At 38.1% G+C, this 23,012-nt stretch overlaps 1 protein-coding gene across 1 annotated transcript in view; it reads left to right on the forward strand.

The window, feature by feature from the left end:
• Window positions 1-1,890: 1,890 nt before the first annotated feature.
• The window catches only part of LOC125227918 (ubiquitin-protein ligase E3B), a 30,534-nt gene continuing 9,412 nt past the window's right edge, over window positions 1,891-23,012 (forward strand). The window contains exons 1-12 of the mRNA XM_048132324.1: window positions 1,891-2,257; window positions 5,222-5,458; window positions 8,128-8,380; window positions 11,809-11,997; window positions 12,299-12,490; window positions 14,940-15,086; window positions 16,471-16,649; window positions 17,930-18,054; window positions 19,118-19,289; window positions 20,469-20,587; window positions 22,185-22,357; window positions 22,789-22,869. Of these exons, the coding sequence (XP_047988281.1) occupies window positions 2,097-2,257; window positions 5,222-5,458; window positions 8,128-8,380; window positions 11,809-11,997; window positions 12,299-12,490; window positions 14,940-15,086; window positions 16,471-16,649; window positions 17,930-18,054; window positions 19,118-19,289; window positions 20,469-20,587; window positions 22,185-22,357; window positions 22,789-22,869 (2,028 nt within the window). The 5' untranslated portion in view covers window positions 1,891-2,096. The remainder of the gene's footprint in view (window positions 2,258-5,221; window positions 5,459-8,127; window positions 8,381-11,808; window positions 11,998-12,298; window positions 12,491-14,939; window positions 15,087-16,470; window positions 16,650-17,929; window positions 18,055-19,117; window positions 19,290-20,468; window positions 20,588-22,184; window positions 22,358-22,788; window positions 22,870-23,012) is intronic.

Raw genomic sequence — 23,012 nt, forward strand, 5'->3', positions numbered from 1 at the left:
AGTCTGGCTCTGTCGCGCCAATACGCAAGAGCGATAGAGACATATAGCTGCGAAAGATATTATCGTGAGCGTTTGCACATTCGGCCACGCACACAGGTACGTAAATTCCTGACGATATGTTCCTAATATTCTATCTACCATGCTCTTTGTTCATTAAAGAAGTCATTGTCAGTCATTGATGCAGTAGGTACTTAGTAATCACTTATCAACGATATAGATAATGAACTCATTAGCGTTTTTTAAACTTTGCATAACTTTGTGTGGCGCCAATATTTGTTTAAAAGTATCATAATATTCATAATCACAAGTCGGAAAGGGTGAGCTATTTTTTGCTATGACGTCAGTCATGTCCAATTAATGTAATTAATAAATAATAAGCAATAATTAGTATAATGTATTGAAATCAAATTTCTAATAATTACCTATCTAGTTTCTTGCCGGTCCCATAGCGTACACCTTCCTCCATTTGAGGGGGGACTGAAATCTTCTCGAGGCTGAGGTCTGAGGCGGAGCGAGATAGAGATACCTAATGAATCTAATGATATTTGCTAATTAAGTCAGAATAAATGACACTGGCTAAAAGCTTTCATCAAAAATGATGCTCACGTCATTCGAGACATAGACGTACGCAATGTAGGTTAAAAAATGGCACATCTTTATACATAGGTCCAAGTCCAAACCTTACGCCAAGATTTTTTTTTTTATGAAATGAAATTATTTATTGTCAGACCACAGATTATGGTTTCCACACATTATGGGCTATCAGAATATACCCCATGTATATTAGCCGATTTTTTGTAATTTTCGAGTTACAACTTTTTTTTTTCTTGAAAGAATTTAGTAAAAAAAGTGTTGAGTTTTTTTATTAGTTTCTTTTTGCATAATTATCACTACAAACGAAGTATTTACTGAAAAAAAAAGCGTCCTCACTTTGATGCAAGTCGGGAAAAAAATACCAAATTCAAATTTTTACAGCGAAAATGGTTAGGAAATGCTGATTATCAATTTTTAGCTTCTTTTTTTTGGTACTTTTTGGACATATATTGCGATACAACCGTTAGCATGAAATAAAACTATTATGGTAACGGATTAAATCGCGTATAATGAATTTTAAGTATATTCCAGAGAAAAGAGACTACTTTATTTATTTATGGTATATTCCGACGTTTCGAACACTTTACAGCGTTCGTGGTCAACGGGTGACCACGCACAGGTGTACCTACGCGATTTAATCCGTTTCCATAGTTTTATTTCATGAGTAACTATCGCGGTAACCGAAGACAATATTAACCATTAGAATATTCTAAATATGTACCTACGTTACTTCTTATTTACATCACTGACATTCGATGACTTTCGACGACTGTTGACAAAGAGTACTCGTTACCTCTATTCTTCATGGTTGCCAGTAAACCAACAGTAAACTTGGTAACTTGATAAATCAAAGAAAGAGCGGTAGTATTATTATCCTTGGAAATGAACCCTAAAAAAAATACCTAAAAAGATTTTATAGCGAGCGGTTTTATAGCGACGAATGGCGCCATCTATCTCGGAACGGTCCTGACTGAGAACATGTTCCGCCTCTAGCGGAAAAATATTGCAACATTATCTTAGTTTGTGTAATCTCCGTAAGATGGCTCTAATGTTAACTACCTAATCATTATTGCCAAAAGTAAAAATATTTATTTTAGTTTATTTAAAATACTGGAGTTATATATTATAAGAAAAAACACAGACATACAAATATTATTTGATTAAAATATGATACCAAATCATTTCGTCGAAGATGAAAGATCGATTAAAAAAGTAAATAAACAAAACAAGCAAAAACGGGCAACAATTTGTAAACGTCAAAATAAAATTTTCTCTCTCCGGTCACAGAGGGATTTATAGTTGTAATTTTTATAAAATTAATGTATCTCCAGCCAATGATGCATTTAAAAGTGCAATATTACTAATAAGGAGTAAACGTTTTGTGAAAATGTTATATTTACCCGGGTAACTCATAGAGCTTGAGGTCGGGCGATATGTCCTGACTACTAGGCATAGGGAGTATACAATAATAACAAAGCAGTATATCGTGTGCTCGGTTGAAGATGTTTTCGAAATCGATGACGAGTAAGGATACGTTTCTGGAGCAGACGAAGGCAGCTCGAGAGGAGCGGGCACTGGAGAAGAAACGGGAACAGTCGGCTGTGAAGATTCAGGCGTATATAAGAGGATGGCTGGCGAGGCGAAAATTCTTACGAATGATATTGTGAGTACTACTCAAATTACTCGTGTTTAAATATACGTGAAAGCCAACTGGCATATTTCTTTGATTGTTTATAGATTGTTAATTACTAAGTGCTCCAATTTTTCCCCTAAAATATGCTCATAAATTCATCAAAAGTTGGATAATACTGCCTACTTGAGCGTGAAGAATTTAATGATAAGCCTTGAAGTAAAAACACGCAAAGATTGTGCAGAAAAATTTCTGTCCATATTTTCTGTAGTTGACATTTAAGGTTTCAAACTGAATAAAAAAACATGAAAGTAAAAATGGTGAAAGATATACCATCACAGACATTTCTAGGGTTCCCTTTCCTGTTGCAACATATTACATCTGGGGTGGTGTACACCAATTGGAACCCACTCTACAACCATGTCAAAATGACAAGCAGTAAGAAATTTCTTACAATCTGATTTATAATGTCAGTATGAAATAGTTCTACAGTCTAGGCCACTGTAGAACTATTTCATTCCAATTGGTTGACTGTACATAATCCCTCTAATAAGCTTTGCTGCTTATGGGCCACATTTTATCAATAGTTTCTACCTAAACAAATGTATGTATTGTGTATTTATACACCGTGTTTCACTTAACACTCAAAACCTGAAAACCGTTTGTTCAGAATCCAGAGTAGAATCGATTGAGCTATATCTTGATGGGGGTAATATTTTTTTTTTGTATTATTAGTTATTTTATGCCCGTGTGGTGACGGGTTAAGAATTTCACCACCCCCTGTCTTCCCGTGGGTGTCGTAGAAGTCGACTGTGGGATTTGGGTGAAATTGTGGCGTAGGCGAGAGGCTGGCAACCTGTCACTGCAATGTCACAATTTTTCGTTTTTCGTTTTCTTTCAACCCCTTAATTGCCAAGAGTGGCACTGAGACTTTAGTAGTTTCATGTGCTCTGCCTACCCCCTTATGGGATACAGGCGTGATTGTATGTATGTATGTATGTATGTAGTTATTTTTTACGTGCCCATTCTACAAATTCGTAATACAACAGTGTGCATATCGCATTGCTAGAGGTTGTATACCTTTTTCAGTATTTAGGGGTATTCATACTGGCTGGTTACTTGGACGACTATTTTTTCCACTACGAGTTTGACGTTGTTTGTCAGTTTAATTTTAATGTTTACCTCTAATAAGTCATAACAAATTGAACTCGTACCTAATTACAACCTTGTTATTTTAAATGTTGGGTTTAAATTTGCTTACTGAGATTATCTGTCCAATTTGAAGTTTGCTGTGTTTAAGCTTTAAAGTGTTTTACAGTGACATTATGGGAAACCTTATGTTGTTGCAGTAACATACACAAATAAGTAGTTTTAAGGTTTATGATGGTAGCTAGCAACTATTTTTTTGAGTGTAAAGTTAAAAGTCGAGTAGAGCTGCACAGAAATTTAAACATTCAATTTAAAAAATAAATAAACATCAGGTTAAAAAACCGGCCAAGAGCGTGTCGGGCCACGCTCAGTGTAGGGTTCCGTAGTTTTCCGTATTTTTCTCAAAAACTACTGAACCTATCAAGTTCGAAATAATTTTCCTAGAAAGTCTTTTAAAAATTTTTTCATATTTTTTCAATGGTTCAAAAAGAAATAAATAAACATCAGATTAGTAAAAATGAATACTCTAGATAAGTTTAAAAAAATAAAAATCAGTTGGGGTGTCTGATGTTTTGAGTGATAACGGGAAACACCGTGTATATTCATGTATAATATTAGGTTTGTATATATATTTACTAGCTTTTGCCCGGGGCTTCGCTCGCGTTAGAAAGATACAAAAAGTAGCCTATATCACTCTCCATCCCTTCAAGTATCTCCATTTAAAAAATCACAATTCGTCGCTCCGTTTTGCCGTGAAAGACGGACAAACAAACAGACACACACACTTTGCCATTTATAATATTAGTATGGATATGTAGCATATATTGATATTCTATGTAGTTTGTGTTAACATCTTTTCCATTTTAGTCTAAGTATACTAGGACCCTGAACCAACTTGATCTTTCGGTTTAGCCCATGGTTGACTGATAGAGAATGCCACCTGGCATTAAGTCTACAATTTGTATTTTTTTTGTATTGTGCAATAAAGTTTAAATAATGGAATTGATCAAGGTAATGGTAACAGCCTGTTACACTTAAGATAAAGTCAGAGATTATTATAATTCCAATATCTTAGCTTTTTAGCATAGATTCTATCTACCGTTGGCTGTGGTACTATGATGTGTTCATTTCACTTCTTACTTCTATTTACTTTAAATTACAGAAAAAGAAACTGAGATATTTCCCATATCACTTATTATAATATATATATATATATAATAAGTGATATAATATATATATATATATGAGCCTATTGTGGTTCACTGCTGGGCAAAGGCCTCCCCCTTCTTCCTCCAATCTCCTTGATCTTGAGCTACAACTGACGAGTCTGTCAAAAAGGAGTTCAAGTTATCCCGCCATCGCCGGCACAGTATAATAAAGAGTACTATCGTACAGTATGGCCACTCCCGCTCTCCGCTGAAAGTGCCGCCCACCCCCTCTGGGTTACCTCACAGTTACCGCCTGTCAAAAACGCGAACAGTCGACCTGTCATATTACACTCATACAAGCATAGTACGCGTTCACCTACACGAGCTTAGACTGTGTGCTAGGAACGCGCCTCTTTCATATATTTGATCGCCAGTGTCCGAGGTGTGTCGCCGGCGAGGTCTGCCGGATCCTATGTTCAACTCAGTCACTTATTTATAATCAATCAATTAACGCTATTCACTAAGTCAGTTTATAGTTTTTTTCTGTTATTTTAAGAATGTTTTTTATTAATTTCGAATGTTTTTATTACTTCCAACAACTGACAAAGGACTCCTGTAGGAAAAGATGTCTAGTCTTTTTTATTTTCAGTAGCTTATCCGTTTAAATATTATAAAATATTACAATAATTTATCCTTACAGGGATGAATTTGACCACCTTCTTCCCGACCCACCAACAACACAAGATGAGACCCCACAGCCTCTGGAACTTGTCCCAGGTCTGGAAGTCTACAAAGCAGCCAGCCAACTCTTTCTAGTGTTCAAGAAGGAAAGGGATAGAAAGAGATTTGAGAAGCTTTGCAAATACATAGTGCAGAGTCTCCACTCAGAGTCGGTGAAGATATCTTATGTCGGAGTATTTTTGAACAAAGAGTACAGGTAATTACGGCTGGCATACTTATTGTTAATTAGAAGAAAAATAATGACAGCGGTTATGTTTAAACATAACATATAAAGTAAATGAATTGACAGTGACGTCACTCCTCAGTATTTCATAGTAATTCCACATTAGCAAATCGTTTTGACTATTCTTAAATAGAAGCTGATTTGACTAGTAGGAAACTAGCCTATTGAATAAGTTTTATATATTCCAGAATCCTGGAAAACAGTATAAAATTAATTCTAGACTAGAAACATCCTTATTTGTACAAAACATACAAATATAAGTCTGGTATAAGTAATTAATTCAATTAAGCCACCCACTGCACTAAGTTGCCGAGTAGAAGAAAAATGTGGACAGCGGTTATGTTTAAACATAACATATAAAGTAAATGAATTGACAGTGACGTCACTCCTCAGTATTTCATAGTAATTCCATATAAGCAAATCGTTTTGACTATTCTTAAATAGAAGCTGATTTGACTAGTAGGAAAACAGTATAAAATTAATTCTAGACTAGAAACATCCTTATTTGTACAAAACATACAAATATAAGCCTGGTATAAGTAATTAATTCAATTAAGTGACCCACTGCACTAAGTTGCCGAGCTGACTCATTGGACTGTAAAAATAGCTCAGGCCCCGTAGCCGAATGACATGTTTGCGACGCGAAACGCGACCAAAACGTCACAGAAATGTAGTCTGGCTCTGTCGCGCCAGTACGCAAGAGCGATAGAGATAGATAGCTGCGAAAGAGATATTATCGTGAGCGTTTGTGCATTCGGCTACGCACACAGGATTAACGATATTACGTTCATTATATGCATGTGACACGCAACATGCAATGTTTCTTAATAGGGTCGAGTCATAACAATGTTACATATTAGAGATGGGCCGAATATTCGGTATTCGGCAGGTTTTTCAATGTTCGTATTCGGTCGAATAATTCGGTTGCATTGCCGAATATTTACCGAATAAACAAAGGAAATAACTAATGAAGATCTTACGTATTCCACTGGATAATAAGCTCCTATTTTAGTAGCTTTTTAAGGAACTGCTAAAAAGAGAGAACCCTATGTCAAAATATAAATACAATTGTTTTGTAAAAAAGTTCAAAAACCGTAGTTTAAGAGTTGAGAAGAGCTCAGAGTTGTTTTAAGTTATCCTCTAAATGATAAAAACATAGTTGTAGTAACATATGTAACCATTATCAATCATTTAATAGTTTAAATTAACATCCCCTTTAAAAATATGGCGTAACCGAATATTCGGCCGAATGTTCGGTTCGGTAAGAGCTGAACCGAATGTTCGGTCGAATATTCGTATTCGGCAAAGTCCATATTCGGCCCATCTCTATTACATATACTTATGCAGTAAAAGAATCAGGTTAAACTGTAGGTTTTTGTAATACCATAGAGGAATAAGTATGGGAAGAGTTGTAAGGTTGTAACTCCATACATCAGTAAATGCGGGTTATTTGTAGTGACATCTAGCGACAATCAATCAAATAGCGTAAATTAACAGTACCACTACTCGATACTAGGTGTCAACAGTGTCTCGTCTGCCAAAAATTTAATATTAGAATAGTTTACAACTTATATTACAAGCAGAAGGAATTGATAACGGAATACTGATTAATACTGTTGTAATATGTATTAGCTAAAAATTGGTGAGCATTAGACTATTCGTTCGTCGCGACATCTATTGACAAGTAGCAGTTGTACTTGTGATTGTAATTGTGACGCATCCACTCTTTTTCACGTAACATCAAGTTTGTTGTTAAATTTTAAGAAATAGTTGAAGATTGGATGTTGTTATAGAGCAAATCGACAGACCTGAAACTTTCTTTATCTATGCTAAAAGTGGGTCACCATGCTCATACTAGTATGAATTGAAAAGATCATCTTCAGATCTCAACGATTTACTTTGACTGCTGTTGTTGCTGTTTTGCACAATATTTTTTCGACTCCTGGCCACATTTGTAGACCTTAAAGGGCCATTGCCATTACAGGGTGGCCCAAAATACGTTGACAAACGTTTGTAATTAATCTGTCCTTACACGAATCATTGTCCTACAAATTAAAATGTGAAACCTTAATATTTATTTATTTAAGCTTTATTATTCTACAGAAAGATTTTCTTTTCTTTTGATTTAGTTTTTAATTATTGATTGTATTCTGTAGACCCCTTCTGGGTAAAAGCCTCCTCCAGCCGTTTCCATTTTATTTTATCTTTTGCCATGCTTTGCCATTCCTTGCCTGCAGTAGCCACAATGTCATCCTGCCACCTGGATAGTGGATGTCCTCTCTTTCTTGATCCCTGTGGTCCTTTCCACTTTGTACAAAAGTGGAAACCTTAATAATTCTTGACCAAATAAATCGAATAGTCTTCAAAATATCCTCCTTTGGCTTTGAAGTACAAACGCAAATATTAGAACAAAAAAATAACGATATGCCGCTGCACTTCTAGTATGACTTTCGTCCAACTTATTGCACGTATAATAGCTTGTAAAATATCCTAATTTTTGTAATCAATAAACGGGCTAGGGTTTTAAGATTGATTACAAACTATAATTTATAGTGTTAAGTTAGGGAATTTACGTAAGAGAAAACGTGTTGAGCTTATTAAAAATGCTATTCAATTTTTTTATTTTAAATAAACTGTTCCAGTTTGCGATGGATAGCCCACATCAAAGACCTGCTTTACAAATGCTGCACATACCTCGAGGAGCTAAAACCAGAGTCCCCCGTAGACATGCAGAGCATCCTCATCTACCTGCATACGCTGGTTGCCTTCACAGCTACCAACACTTGGGCCATCACTCGGATGAAGAATTTTGAGAAGCTGCGGGGAGGGATGACCCAGTTGTGTGCCAATGTCATGGGCTCGCTATTCCATAAGGGCTATTACTTGACTTTGAAGGTTAGTCATTATTATTTTTAACGCTGATGCAGATTAGCCTCTAAGTGTGACTACGTCTGTCAGCAGTACCATTGGTACCATAGCCCTTACGGCCCGGCCACGACATTAACGGCCATACGTGCGAATGAAAAGTTCCATCGCTGTGTCTCGGTCCAATGTATGGCCGCCGCTCACCGCAGTCACGCTTACGGCCCGGCCACGACATTGTTCTAAGCGCAACAGCGGTGAGCGGCAGCCATACGTGCGAATGAAAAGTCCCATCGCTGTGTCTCGCTCCAATGTATGGCCGCCGCTCACCGCAGTCACGCTTACGGCCCGGCCACGACATTGGTCTAAGCGCAACAGCGGTGAGCGGCAGCCATACGTGCGAATGAAAAGTCCCATCGCTGTGTCTCGCTCCAATGTATGGCCGCCGCTCACCGTTGTCGCGCTTAGACCAATGTCGTGGCCGGGCCGTTACACTAGTGAATGCAGGGCCGGATTAAGGGTAGAGCGAGTGGAGCGGCCGCTCTAGGCGCCACATGGTAAGGGGGCGCCAAAATCGAGAATGTGGAAAAATCCATACAAAAAAAAAACGTTGCGTGGGCGCGCACATATCACATAATGGCGAGAGGAGTCGGGAATGAATCCACTACTGAAAATCTAGATTTGTAATTCAGATTAAGTGGAAAGTTACACCACATTGCCAACATATACCAACATTCATAAGGGCGCTGTAAAAGGAGGATTCTAGCCCTTGACGAACCACATTGTTGTGCGGCGAACGACAAAGTTACGTTGTTATCCAAATGCAAAAATATGAGTCTACCCAAACGATAGTCCAAAGCGCAGTTCCTCATAAAGCCAAAGACGCAAAACGTTTCAGAGAGACGCAATTTTGTGAGTCCCAGCAGATGGTGAGCGAATTTCAAAGCACTAAGGTCACTTAGTGGCAAAATAACGAAATGGGCATCTCGACGGTGACGATCGAGTCCGCAGTTAATCTCTTAACTAACTCTTAGTATTATAAAAATAAATGGGGAAATATAAGGCCTAAAAGTCGGGAACATAGGTGCCCTGTGAAGTCAAAATTCCCTAAAATATGTCAAAGCCCGCAGCTCCAAGAAAGCCCTTGAAAGTTCGCGGATTCCCCGCTGGCGGGTTGAGTCTTAATAAATCGAGTAAAAAAAATCGCTGATATTCCTGTTCAGCCACACGTAACTATACTAGGGCGCGACTACGAAAGTTCAACCATTTGTCCCTTTCGTACTCTATATCTGTATGATGAAATCCATAAATACAGAATTTACGTTAATATTACGTTATTCTTCAAATTACGGCATTACTAAGAAAAAAATTTCGCGCTTGCTACGCTCGCGATTTATTTTCCTACGTAGTGAAACCTTACCAAGGGGCGCCGAAACTCAAACTCGCTCTACCCTGATCGAGTGCACGGGCCGGCGCTGAGTGAATGGATACTATATTCTTGTTTGTCAAAATCGGTACATCCATTTCTGTCACCCAGGGTAGATAGAAATGTAAATAAAATTAAAACGGATCGTTTAGTTTAGGTATGTTCCCTGCAAGGCAAGCACATGCTGGGCGCAAGTGGATTAAAATAACTCCTCGAGAGATAGACTTCGCGTCTTTTTCCAATTGTATTAATTAAAGTGGGACGAGTAGTCTATTTCGCGGTCGAGATACTATGACACCAATCATGTGATTACCCTGCTACGGTGCTTTAGGATGGAATAGGTAATTTTGAAAAATCACAAATTTCTAATGTAGCAAGATCTTTTGAGAGTGTTTCAGTAACTTCTTTCTTTTATAGAAGACAAACAAACAGAAGTATCCCAACGAAAATGTCCATTTGCAGTTTTCTGTTCAGTTTGATTATGACAACTCATTCCAATATACCTTAAATAAAAGATTTCCATCACTTCATTTCCCAATACTATACACATGAATAAACAATATTTCAATTTATAACACGTGGACAATATATCATGAATCATATGACCAGACAGGCAATAACCCATTACAATTAATGAAAGTGACATTCAACTGGCGTTCATTTTCATTGCGTAATGTACTTATGTTATTTGACTCGTATACCATTATATCTGTGTCTTACTCTCATGTTACCTTTGTAACGATATTACACGTTTTGAATGGAAACGTAAAGCCCCCCCCCCCCCCCATTCACGGTACCTACGATATATCTGTACGATCCGTCGCAACAGATTAATCGAATCGACCGATCGACAGTGTATGTTAATATCGTTAACGATTTACTTGATCGCATACGATATCGGACATTGCAACAAAATCCCTTGCAAGCATGAATATCGCAACGATAGATCGAAAGTGTGCGGACGCTTGTTACCAACGATTCGATTTCTATCTCATACTTACCTACGGACTTTATTATTCAGTTTCGTTCGAGTTGATCGTTTACGATCGATCGAAAACGATCAATCGCTTCGTGTATGGCTGGCACTTTCGATGCGACCGACCGCCACAATATCTGTCCGATCAATCGAAACGATGAATCGTACCGTGAATGGGGGGCTTAACATGATATTGGCATTAGGAAGTTCAGAGCAAGATACGAGTATAAAGCCCTAAAATACCAAAATTAAACAGAATAAATTATAGTATTAACATAGAAAGAAGTATGTTTCAAGAGCACACATACAAATATAACAAATATCATATCAACCTTATTTGCATATGAAATGGTTAATGACAATAGACGTGCATATATTGTTTTAAAATGTAAAATGCGGCTTTTTGTTAAACATGACACATTAGTAAGTGAATAATTATGATTTATGAGGTCATGCCAATGAACTGTGTTATCACTGGTTATTATATAAAATGCAACTATGCAGTTACTAACACATTCTAAGTGATATAGGTAACTTTGCTATGGTGATGTCATCATTGCGTTAGTGTTAGTGTTTATAATGAATAAACGAATCCTCTTTTACTTAGAACGAACAAACTAATCCTCTATAAAAGGGAATTAATTATGCAAAGATCCTACACGAGTTGTTTTATTCCCGACATAGATATATTTACTAGTATTGTTGAAATTGAAACTTTCCGCTGATTATTTAAATTTCCTATAGACATTCCCACTGTGGGAGTAGGATGTAGGCTACAATGCCTGCTTACTTTCAGACGGGCCGTATGCTCGTGTGCCACCATAAAAAAATCCACTGGAACCTTATTTATAAATCTACAACATGTCTGCACAAGTTTATAGCGAAAACTAGCGCCGCGTAGATTTAAATCTACAACATGTCTGCACAAGTTCATAACTAGATTTGTAAATTATAATTTTACAGCCTGGCAAAAAAGAGTGCCTAAACTCAAAAAGTGGCAACGATGTAGTGTTTTCCCGTTCTATTACAAAATATGTTTTAATATTAACATTTTTTTAGTCACTTCTCCTCCGAGGGTTGTGTCGCGAGAAAGTATGCCTCAAGAACGTCGCCTTGACAGCCGTGGTCACGCTCTCACTTCGGCCGCTCGTCTCCGCTCAATTCTCGGAGAAGCTGCTCACTATGTACATCATACAGATATTATCTGTCCCAACGCTGGTGTTCCACATGCAGCAGATCTCGCCTGAAGTGAGTATTTTGATTGATGTAAAGCTTAAACAATTGAGATCCTAGAATATTTCCCTGGAGCACTCCGTGGCTTTGTATGTGTTTATTCGACTTTTCTAACAAACTTTTTCTAGTTGCCAGCAGACCGTATGCCATAATCAGTGTATTGTTAACGGCTGTTGATAAAATCGCGTGAATATTCATTTTTAAACAGAATTATAAAGTTAATGATGTCGAATGCTTTCGTGAAGTCATATATAGCCAGGGAAAATATTGTGCAGGTCCAAACTTCACAATAATCTATAATTTTTTTTTTCAACAGTCTATTGTGGCATTTCGTACGCACGCCATGTTCGACAAATGCCTGGAGTTCCTCAGCACAGATCAGAACATGCGGATAGTGTTCAACACGCTCGAGGGAAACTACGCGCTGTGCCTTCTAGCTAACTTGGTGCAGTTGGCGCATTTAGAACGCGAGCATGCTATGGCGGAGAGCTATTATCCTACTTTTGTGGTGAGTGTTAAAGAATCGCATAATAAAAAAAGGTTTTCTAAAGCACAATTTTTTTATGGTTACAGGTTTTTTGATTTTTTTTAGTATAATCTCCCAAAAACGTATGTTTTACAAATACTACATATTTATTACACTTTCATGCAGGTTAAATGTCCGAAATAGTGATGACTGTACAGAAGCCACTGAATATAGGGATTATCTTTACTTTCTTCCTCTTTCTAGTTCGTCTACAGTATTATTTAAGTCAATACAAACTGATGACAAAGTTTGACTGCAGACATCTAAATTTTTATCTTCACATGATCTCTTTATTAAATTAATTTTACGTTCCATAGCTTTAAGTTCATCTTGTAGCTCTATCAATTCAGATTCATCTTCGCATATTAGATCCATTGCTTCCATGCCGATTCTTATAACTTCTGTGCGCAAAGTAATGTTGGCAGGCTCTGACCAATATGCGTCTATGCGAGGGGTGCCTTTCCGCTTACGGTAAACTTTTATTTCATAACGTTTTCCGGGGCATGGCAGTTGTAATTTCGCTTCGCAAGCGTTGATGGGTATGCCTTCAAGTTCACGCTTACAATTGACCCGCAATGAGGAGGCCTTTAGCTCTTGCTCTGGTATCCCTGGCAGGCGATACGTCACTTTATATTCCAGCAATGGACCGAAATTATCCGCGAACGAATTGTCAAGCTCTATCCAAGATATAGCAGCGGTTTGGGGCCATGTTTTTAAAAGCTTTAAACCGACGATAGAATCAATCTTTTTAATCTGGTCCATGTTGAAATGATATGTCTCATTTGAGCAAAATATAGGGTTGCAAGACTGCATCACAAGAGACAAATTCTCACCGACTTTTAAACCGTGGCTCCATACGTCGTCCATGCTCCATTCGCAGCTTCTAGTTTTCTTATTCCCGATGTGATCTTCGTACAGACGCATAACATTCCCATCTTCATCCTCGTAAAATAATGTGAAAGTTACATACTGTCCAACCATGGACCATTGGCAGCTGATTTGAAAATTATATTCGATGCACCAGAAATTTTCCGCCGCCGGCTGGTAGTCGAAAGCAACCACTAAACTAGCACTTCCATAGTTTAGCTCGTGTTCGCATTCGTACCACAATTGTAATTGTTCCTTTTCGTGTCGTTTCGTTGCAACTACAGCAGTATTGTTTATTCTGCGAGTTTGTACGTTCTGTCCATCTCTACGAATCCTTAAATTAGAATTACCAGAGCATATTACTTCATAATCTTCACCAACCGGTACAATATAATTGACTTCATTGTCATTCCGCTTGTATTGCACATTAGGTGACTCAATAGTAATAACTGGTTTCACGTTCACCATCAATTTTGCGACACAATTGTTTCCTTCATCTACGCACGTGTATTCATGAGATTCTATCTCAGGGTTGGCTATGAGCATTATTGTTGTCCTGTTTACAATTCTCGTAGGCTGTATGCCGTCATCCATGCTGTTGGTTTGATGTATCATATTGAGGTTTCTGGAGTTGGTGCCGGTGCAGAAGATGGTGATGGTGTCTCCGAACTGGGCGATATGATGGTCGTAGTTCTGTTCAACTCCGTAGATCCTGAGGCGCGGGCCCCAGCAGGCCCGGGTGCCTCGGAGCACTGTCAGTAAACACAACGCTGCGAACACACGCATGTTGCTCGGTGTCGCTAATTGTACTGACCTAGTCCTTCAGTGGTGACAGTTTTTGGGGCTTAATTATGAATAATAGTTTATTTCCTTTTGACCAACAGGGATGTGTCGGTTAGAATTTCGACACTGTTTTTAATTTAAAATTATTCTTTTATTTGTATTTCCGAGTAGTTCATTGTTTTTTTAGCACCTTAAACCTTTGAGAAATGTTATGATTGTTATGAAAGTGAAAGAAGAAAAACAGTCGATTGTTTTTTAGTTTTATAACCGTATCATCGGTTAGTATCATCCTTTTAAGGTTTGACAAAGCCAAAATATTGTGACTTCGCGCAAGCGCTTTGATGTTTATTTTCAACGAGATATATATTCGGACGGCACAACCCTATGGCAGTATTTTGTTTTCAGGATAATCCCGTGACTCGGGAAATTCGTAATTAGTTCAATAAATATCAAATGTCATGACTAACACTGGAATTTTTACAATCGTATGTTCACAAAATTCGACAAAATTGTATGTTCAAGTATTTCAAAGTATCCAGTGATTCTGAGCATAAGTGAAACTTGCATCTCTCGGAGCTACTAGTGTACAGCTGATATCTCTGTCTCTCTATCTCTCTGTCTCTGTTTCTCCCTCTGTAGCACTTATGCAAAACAATGGTAGAGAAAGATTATCCTTTCGTTGGCATATTGTATAATCTCTTTGATAATTTGGAGATAAATGTTCGTAAGCGCCTGTTTATTTTTGCCAAATGATTCTAATGCTATAAAATTGTGCCAACAGCTGGTAGTAACCCGCTTCCTGGACTCGTGCCAGCAATACGTGGTGTGCAAGAAAGGCAACCTGAGCAACTGGCACCCGGTCCTCGGCTGGTTCTCGCAAAGCTTCGACGCGTATCTTCCACCTACGATGGGAAATCTTCGCACGCAGGTAAATCTTTTATTAACAAATTTGTAGCCTGTATCCACATTAGAGATGGGCCGAATATTCGGTAAATATTCGGCATTCGGCAAGTTTTTCAACGTTCGAATTCGGCCGAATCGCCAATCTAATCGGGTTGGTTCGGTTCGGTTGTATTGCCGAATATTTACCGAATAAACAAAGTAAATAACTAATGTAGATCTTACGTATTCCATTGAATCATAAGCTCCTATTTTAGTAGTTTTCCAAGGAACTACTAAAGAAATAATTGCTTATGCGTTAAAATATAAATACAAAGTTGAAAAAACCGTAGTTTAAGAGTTGAGAAGAGTTCAGACTTGTTTTAACTAAGTTTTAGTATCGTAAGAACATATTTATGTAAATAGTTTTAATCTTAACATCCGTTTTCTAAATATGGCGTAACTGAATATTCGGCCGAATGTTCGGTTTGGTAAGAGCTGAACCGAATGTTCGGCCGAATATTCATATTCGGCCCATCTCTAATCCACATCATTTGATATTTGCCAGTCGCTTTTCGGTGAAGGAAAACATGGTGAGGAAACCGGACTAATTCCAATAAGGGCTATTAGTAACCCTTAGGGCCACTTGCACCAACGAAAATGGAGAGTTAACCCAAGGGTTATCCCACCATTTTATACCACGCTTCCATCAGGCGGACCGTATGCTTGTTTGCCATGGACGTAGTATAAAAAAATGTGGAATTTGACAGATGAGTTAAGTGATTGGTGCAAGTTGGCCTTAGGGTTGGAAGGTCAGATGGCAGTCGCTTTCGTAAAACTAGTGACTATGCTTAATCTTTGGATTAGTTGTCAAAGCTGACCCAGGCTCCCATGAGCCGCGGCGAATGCCGGGATAACGCAAGGAGGATGATGATCCACATCAGAGTAAGGTTATCTATGGACTTGTTTCAACAAGTGTAAAAGTTTAAAACGATTTACAATTTGTCTGCTTTGCCTAAAGGTTGACTGGTAGAGAATGCCTTATGGCATTAAGTTCGCCTTTTGTACTTTAAGGTTTTCTTTTGTGCAATAAAGGTTAAATAAATAAATAATCTCTGCATCTAGTGATGTGCCGACGGAAAGTTTCCAAAATTCTGATATTTTCACATAGGAAAACTTCGGAAACTTTCCATGCTTTGTATGGACAATTGTATGGGGGTTTTTTTCGTAAAGGTTTCGTGAATTTTTCAAGAAATTTAAGATTTTTTTGGAAAGTTTCCGCAACTTGCACATCACTACTCGCATCCAATCAACAAGCCGTTAGACAGATAATTAACAGCAACAACTCGATGAACTTAGTAATCTAACTACTACGCTCAATTTAGGACAAGTAAAAAATCTTGCACAAACATTTCACAAGAGTATACTTTCAGCTCTCCCTACTATGGGGAGCTCCACTGCTAAAGAAAATGCTGTCGTCTCCTCTAAAAGAGATGGTAGATGCTGGCATCAGCGGGGAGGAGGGCGCGGGGCCATCGCAGCCGTCGACTCCGGTGCAGAGCAACAACCCCGCTGCTATTATAAGGAGGGCTTTTGAGGCTAGAACTAATAGGTAAGATAAGAAAGTGTCTAGTGGTTGTATTAGAATAAATAGCCGCCATATTTAAGTTAAATAGTTTAATACTAATTTAATATTAACTAGAATAGTTTTACTTTTTGTTTGCATTGTTTCAAACCTAAGCCGCATGGCCTGTTAATCTGTAATTGCTTGGTTTCCACGGGACAGGCTTCGCCTAATAGTGTGGGACCATAGAACTAATTGTCTGTAAATCTTTATGTTAAATAAATATTTCATTTCATTTATTGAATTTATGACTTTTTAGTCCGATCTGTAAATTACACTAAATCTTCGTTGAATTGCAATAAAAAGGCAATTTTTGAAAATGTAGTAACTTACGATGTGAAGGAGCATAGATTAATGAGAGTGAGAGAGAAGGCCCAAGCGTAGACTCTAGCTCGGAACACTAACCCTCCTTCTGTTATAAGGAGGGCTTTTGAGGCTAGAATTAATAGGTAAGATTTAATCATCTACTGTAATCAAAATTAAAAAATGTCGGCTGCTATGTTAATCTTGTGAACAAGCGTGGAAAACGAACAGCATTTCGCGCGGCAAATTACCAATGTAGACTATATGCCTCGGCTCGGCTGAGTCAGCACGATCTACTACGTGAACTAAAAGAGTAAGAAATGAAACTTATGACTTATCAAGTTATCATCAACCACATTTGACAGACACATCATCGTCACGCAGCAGACGTCTATGGAACTGCCCATACAATAAAATTTAACGAACGCTTTAACGGTGACAGACGGTTTTTTTTATTCGGTGGTTTACGTCGGTGGCAACAAGCATACGGCCCGCCTGATGGAAAGCGGTCACCGTAACCTATGGACGCCTGCAACTCAAAGAGTGTCCCATTAGAAACTTGTACACTCCCTTTTGCTGTGTTAAGTGTAAGTACACAGCAAAAAGGAGTGTACAAGCTCTAAGGAGGGTTCGGGTTGCCGACGACTCAAAGGACAATAGACGGAACAAATTAGCTCCGTAAGTCCTCCCGACGTCAGCACACCGCACCCTCGACGGTATGATGCAACCGGCCCTTAATCCGATTGCATTTTGTCTGTAAAAGCGAACGAACAGAATCCTAAATATTTTTACTGGTTGAGATTAATTTGACCATAAAGAATATATACACGTTGCGTGGTTTACATTGTTGGAGGTAACCTTTTGTACCTACTTACTCATCCGATCCAATTGGTTCGAGTTACGTATTTTTAACAAATTCAACCTTACACTGTATGTTACTAACACATTTATTTTTATATTTTCAGGGCTAATGCAAATAAAAACTACAGGAAACTAGGATCTCCCGATTGTACCAAAGCTGCGTTGATATGCTCGATGTACCACACGGCATTGCAGACTATGACGCAGGTCAAACTAGATATATTAACAGGTAAGATCTGATAGATTTCATAACAAAAAGCCAAAAAACTTACGATAAGTATCAAAAATTCTTGTAGTGTTATGGCTGGTCGAAAAATATGATAGTTCTCAGAGAGACGCTACATGACACCACAGACAAGACAATATATAAGTAGTATGTGTGAAATCTTTTCACGCCTAAACTGCCGATGTTCTGACTGAAATAAAAAAAATCATTTCAAATATCAGCATCACTTCACGGCGAACAAGGTTTCGGGCTGAAGTCGGTATAAAGTATTTCATGAATTCTTGATAAGACGAAAAATAAGATGTTTTCACGTGTGCTTGATTTGCTACCTTTAATCACCCTGCCAATGGAGCCGTAGCTGATGTCCACGAGGTATCATCATCAATTCATGGAGTGGAGCGGCTCTAGGCGCCATACCATAGCCCGTGCTATTCCAAAATGGCAAAAAAAACTCATTTGCGAGTTTGGTAAAAAAAGGTAACCAAAGGTGCCATAACTCCATTTCGCTCTAGCCTGATTGAGTGCTCTGGACGGCGCTGATCAGCATATCAAATCACTTGAGTCCGCCGTACCGTCCGAGTCGAGAATACCAATGGAATATGCACCAGTTCTGGATTGTATTGGATTTAAAACACACTTTGCATACCTTTCAAAAATCCAAACTCAAGGTTTGTCAGCGGGCCATGGAGCGTAGTATTTTGAGCGTGAAATTAACCGATCGCATTAGAAATACAATACTGCGCCCCAGAACGGGATTAACCGACGTAGCTGCAACTGCTGCCAAGCTTAAATGGGACTGGGCGGGACACGTCTACCGGATGCCGGATGCCCTGTGGGCCAAGAAGCCACACGTTGGGTACCACAAATTGTAAGGCGTCGCGGTAGACCTCGGCAGAGATGGCGTGACGAGCTTGACGCCTTTGACGAGGACTGGTGGGAGACTTCAGGGGATAGGGATGCGTGGAGGAATTTCAGGGCGGCCTTTGCCCAACAGTGGGACAATACGGGCTCTTAATAATAATAATTGCATACCTAAGCCTTTTCTCATCAATCGTGATGTTTCCAGGTCTTTGCAACCAAGACGAAATATTATATTCTCTGTGGCAATTCCTCTGCACGTTGGGACCAAACTGTGGACTGAAATCATTTCTCGATCTCCTAGCTGTAAATACGAAGACGTCGGCGCCGGAGTTTCAGATGCTGATACTCTTCGCGGATTGTATGACGCATTATGTTACGTGAGTATAAATAATAGTATATTGTGCAACAAGGGAGGTAAGGGGGATTTTGTCGACGAGTGTTAATAACTCGCGACAGCCGCAGGCTGGAGAGAGTTATAGACACGAGTTTACAAAATCCTTACCTCCTGAGTTATACACAATGATTTTCATCACATTTGAGAGGTAAACAGAAAAAAAAATCATAAGGCAAAACCTTCAATGAATGGCGGTGTTGTACTGCCCGTTGTTATGGCAATGCGATCAAGCTCAAATCGAGATGGCCGTCTCAATTTCCTGCCAGATTGTAAATTATAACGACTTATCTACGTAAAATTTACAAAATGAATGAAAATACACTGAAATAATTGTAAAACACATATAAAATGCATTTTTCATACCGTATAATACTTTAATTTTTATAGCAATAGTCAAATTTTATTTGTGCAAAAAAATCCTTGGCTGATTGAAACATCCTTTGCCTGAGGTATTGTACGGATTTTATTAATTTTTAAAACTAAATCCATTACTCCCTTGGGAATAAAATAGTACATTATTCTTCAGTACACGTAGACGCAATGAGACCTTTAAACAGCAAATGTGATGAAAATATGATTATAACATTCTTGCACAGATTAACTACCCCACAGTAAGCTAAAAAGACTTGTGTTATGAGTACTCTAACAACGATACTTAAAATAAACAAATACTGTAGAAATTAACCATAATTTTATTCAGGAACAAATATAGGAGCTCGGGACGCTTGGAGGCCTTGGTCACTTTTTCTTTGTACCTATATTTATTTCAAGTTGAAGAACAGATATCTGTGCGCATCACTCAAATAAATAATAAAGTCGACAAACAAACAATGTAAGATTTCATTTTTCAACTACTGAGTGTGTTGCCTGGGCCGAGGCACATCTACAGAATCTTGTCCTATTTGGCCGAATGACTCTGGCACCAGTCGCGATAGCTGAGGACACTGGTTCAATTCCAACCGTAGCCACTGGACACTTTGGTTACATTTTCTTAAACGACATTATTTTCAGTTTAAACTATAACTTTGTTTGTTTATTTTTGTTCAAATCGGACTCTGATATAAACTTTGTCCCATTTTACTTCCATGGGCGTTCATTTTCTAACAAAGTATCCAATAACCTGGTGTAAAATGTGACTAAACAATTTATTTTATTTTTTCAGAATTTTAGATGATATGGAAATGTATGAGCAACAAGAACCTTTCAAACTGCAAGACTTCGTGAACATGTCACAGTTCCTGAACATGTTCGTTTATAAATCTATCATGAATCAATTATTTGGTGAGTGCACATATTTTAACTATAAAACTCCCGTGAGACTCATACATATTTAAAAATATTTTAAGCGGGTTACTCACGTATTAAGTCGATATAGCGTTCGACATGTTTCGGTTCAATTTCGAGAACCTTTCTCAAGAGTAGCGACCCCGCCTTTACATGTCGAGAGAGCGACGCATACTCAACACACACAGTGCACATATGTCTTAGCTCGCAAATGAACTCAGTAAAATCCACTGTTCAGTCAATACTCTGTTGATATCTTGCTGTCTTGAGTGAACTAGCGGCGAATGCGGAGCACAGACTTTTGACGAGCATGTTACGCCGATTTTAGAACATAGCGTAACATGTTCGACACGTAACACACTCGATGCGAATTTTACATTACACCTTGTCACGTTCATATCATATCATATCATATCATTTATTGCATACACATGTGTTTACAATAGGTGTTTTTATAGATTAGGTCACAACATGCACCCGTTAGGGTATAGCAACATAGAAAACTTACATACTAGATTCATTCATTAACATGCTTATTATTAAGTAAGAATTACATTAATTGCTTATTTCAAATTTAGATAGCTACTTAAAAATGTCAATTATTCACTACATTATACATAAAACTTAATTAATCAAAAATGTCAGTAAAGAATTCATCCACAGAATAATAGCATTTTTGTTGTAAAAGTGACTTGATGCTTTTATAAAATAATTGAGATGTTTCCTGTGACTTAATATTATTAGGTAACTTATTATAAATTCTTATGGCTGTATATTGAAGGCTGTTAGATAGCATTTTCATTTTTGAAGGAGGGATTACTAACTGATATTTTTTCCTAGCACTACGAATTTCTGTAAATAGATGTCTATTTTTATATACATAGAGGGCTAACGTTAAAATGTACTGACATGGTAGTGGTAATATACCGTATTTTTTAAAATGGGGTTTACAGCTATCTGGGCATTGAATTTGGACCATGTTTCGGACACACTTTTTTTGAGTCATGAATAAATCATGGGCATCTGTGCTGTTGCCCCAAAGCATGATACCGTAACTAAGCAGGGAGTGCGCAAGTGCATGATAGGTGGATAGGGCAGTTTGTATATTAGTTGTCTTCCGAAGGTTATATAAGGCGTAAGTGATGCTAGAAATTTTAGATTTGGTCAGTTCTATATGTTTTTTCCAATTTACATTGCTGTCAATAGTGATTCCCAGCATTTTGAAATGATTGACTTCCTCAATTTTTGTCTTATTAATTAATATGTCAAGATTTAAAGGTTCTTTAAGTTGGTGGTGAAATTGAATTAATTTAGTTTTAGTTAAGTTGATATTAAGATTCAAAACGTGTAGGCTATTGCTAATTTCGTCGAGGCAGTCTTTGATTATTTCGTTATAATTTTCGCTTTTACCAATTTCGAATAGTAACGAGATGTCATTCGTTAGTCATGACGTTAGTCAGTACCCACCTTAACCCACAGTAAATTTGTCGTAAATTGTCCACAGATCTGAAAAATATCCAAAGCAACGAATTATTTGCTTCCCTACATACTCTATTGCTTAACCCACAGTAAATTTGTCGTAAATTGTCCACAGATCTGAAAAATATCCAAAGCAACGAATTATTTGCTTCCCTACATACTCTATTGCTGGTTCTATACCGACGCGACTGCCGGCGTTCCTACACGCCCGACAACCACTGGCTGGTCCGCGAAATACGTGAGGGACAGTTCATGGCAGACTTAGAAAAGGGAAAGAAGCCACAGCAGGTAAACTATACTTATGAGCCGGGCCCACACTGCCCGAACAGCCTCGCGAGGCAATGCCTGACGCACAAAACGTCCGTGGCTCATGCGCGCACGTTTGCCTAGCCCGAACCAATTTGCTCGGCAAGATGGCGGCCCTCAGTCAGCTGTTCTAACATAGTCCTACTTCATAAAACAAGTACGAGTGAGTTGTGTTACTCTACAGGCAACGCGCCAAATAAGAGCATATCTGATATTGTAAGTGCGTTTTCACATTATCCGATCCGATATCGGATGTAGGACCGACATCCCATACATTTAAGCCGCCATTTTTGATTTTTGCTTTTGAAATCCTTCCGACATTCGATATCGAATCGGATAATGTGAAATCGCACTAACGCTCAACAATTTGTATATTGGGAACACACTATTCCAAGTATTTTTGCTATTTTCAGGTGCTGGTGCAAAAGACTCCGCATATGATAGCACATGGCGAAAGAGTTCGACTGTTCAGGCGAGCCGTTGCAGACGAAAAGGTAACACAATATCTGTATTAAGTAACTAACGAAAAATTACTTTGATATTTTAGATTGTCTAAATAATCTAAATGAAAAAAAATATTACTAGTGTATGTAATGGAATTACTGCTGAGCAAATAGAATCTCACACACGAATAAAA

The sequence above is a fragment of the Leguminivora glycinivorella genome, chromosome 7 (genome assembly GCF_023078275.1).
Source record: "Leguminivora glycinivorella isolate SPB_JAAS2020 chromosome 7, LegGlyc_1.1, whole genome shotgun sequence".
In the NCBI taxonomy this organism is placed as follows: domain Eukaryota; kingdom Metazoa; phylum Arthropoda; class Insecta; order Lepidoptera; family Tortricidae; genus Leguminivora; species Leguminivora glycinivorella.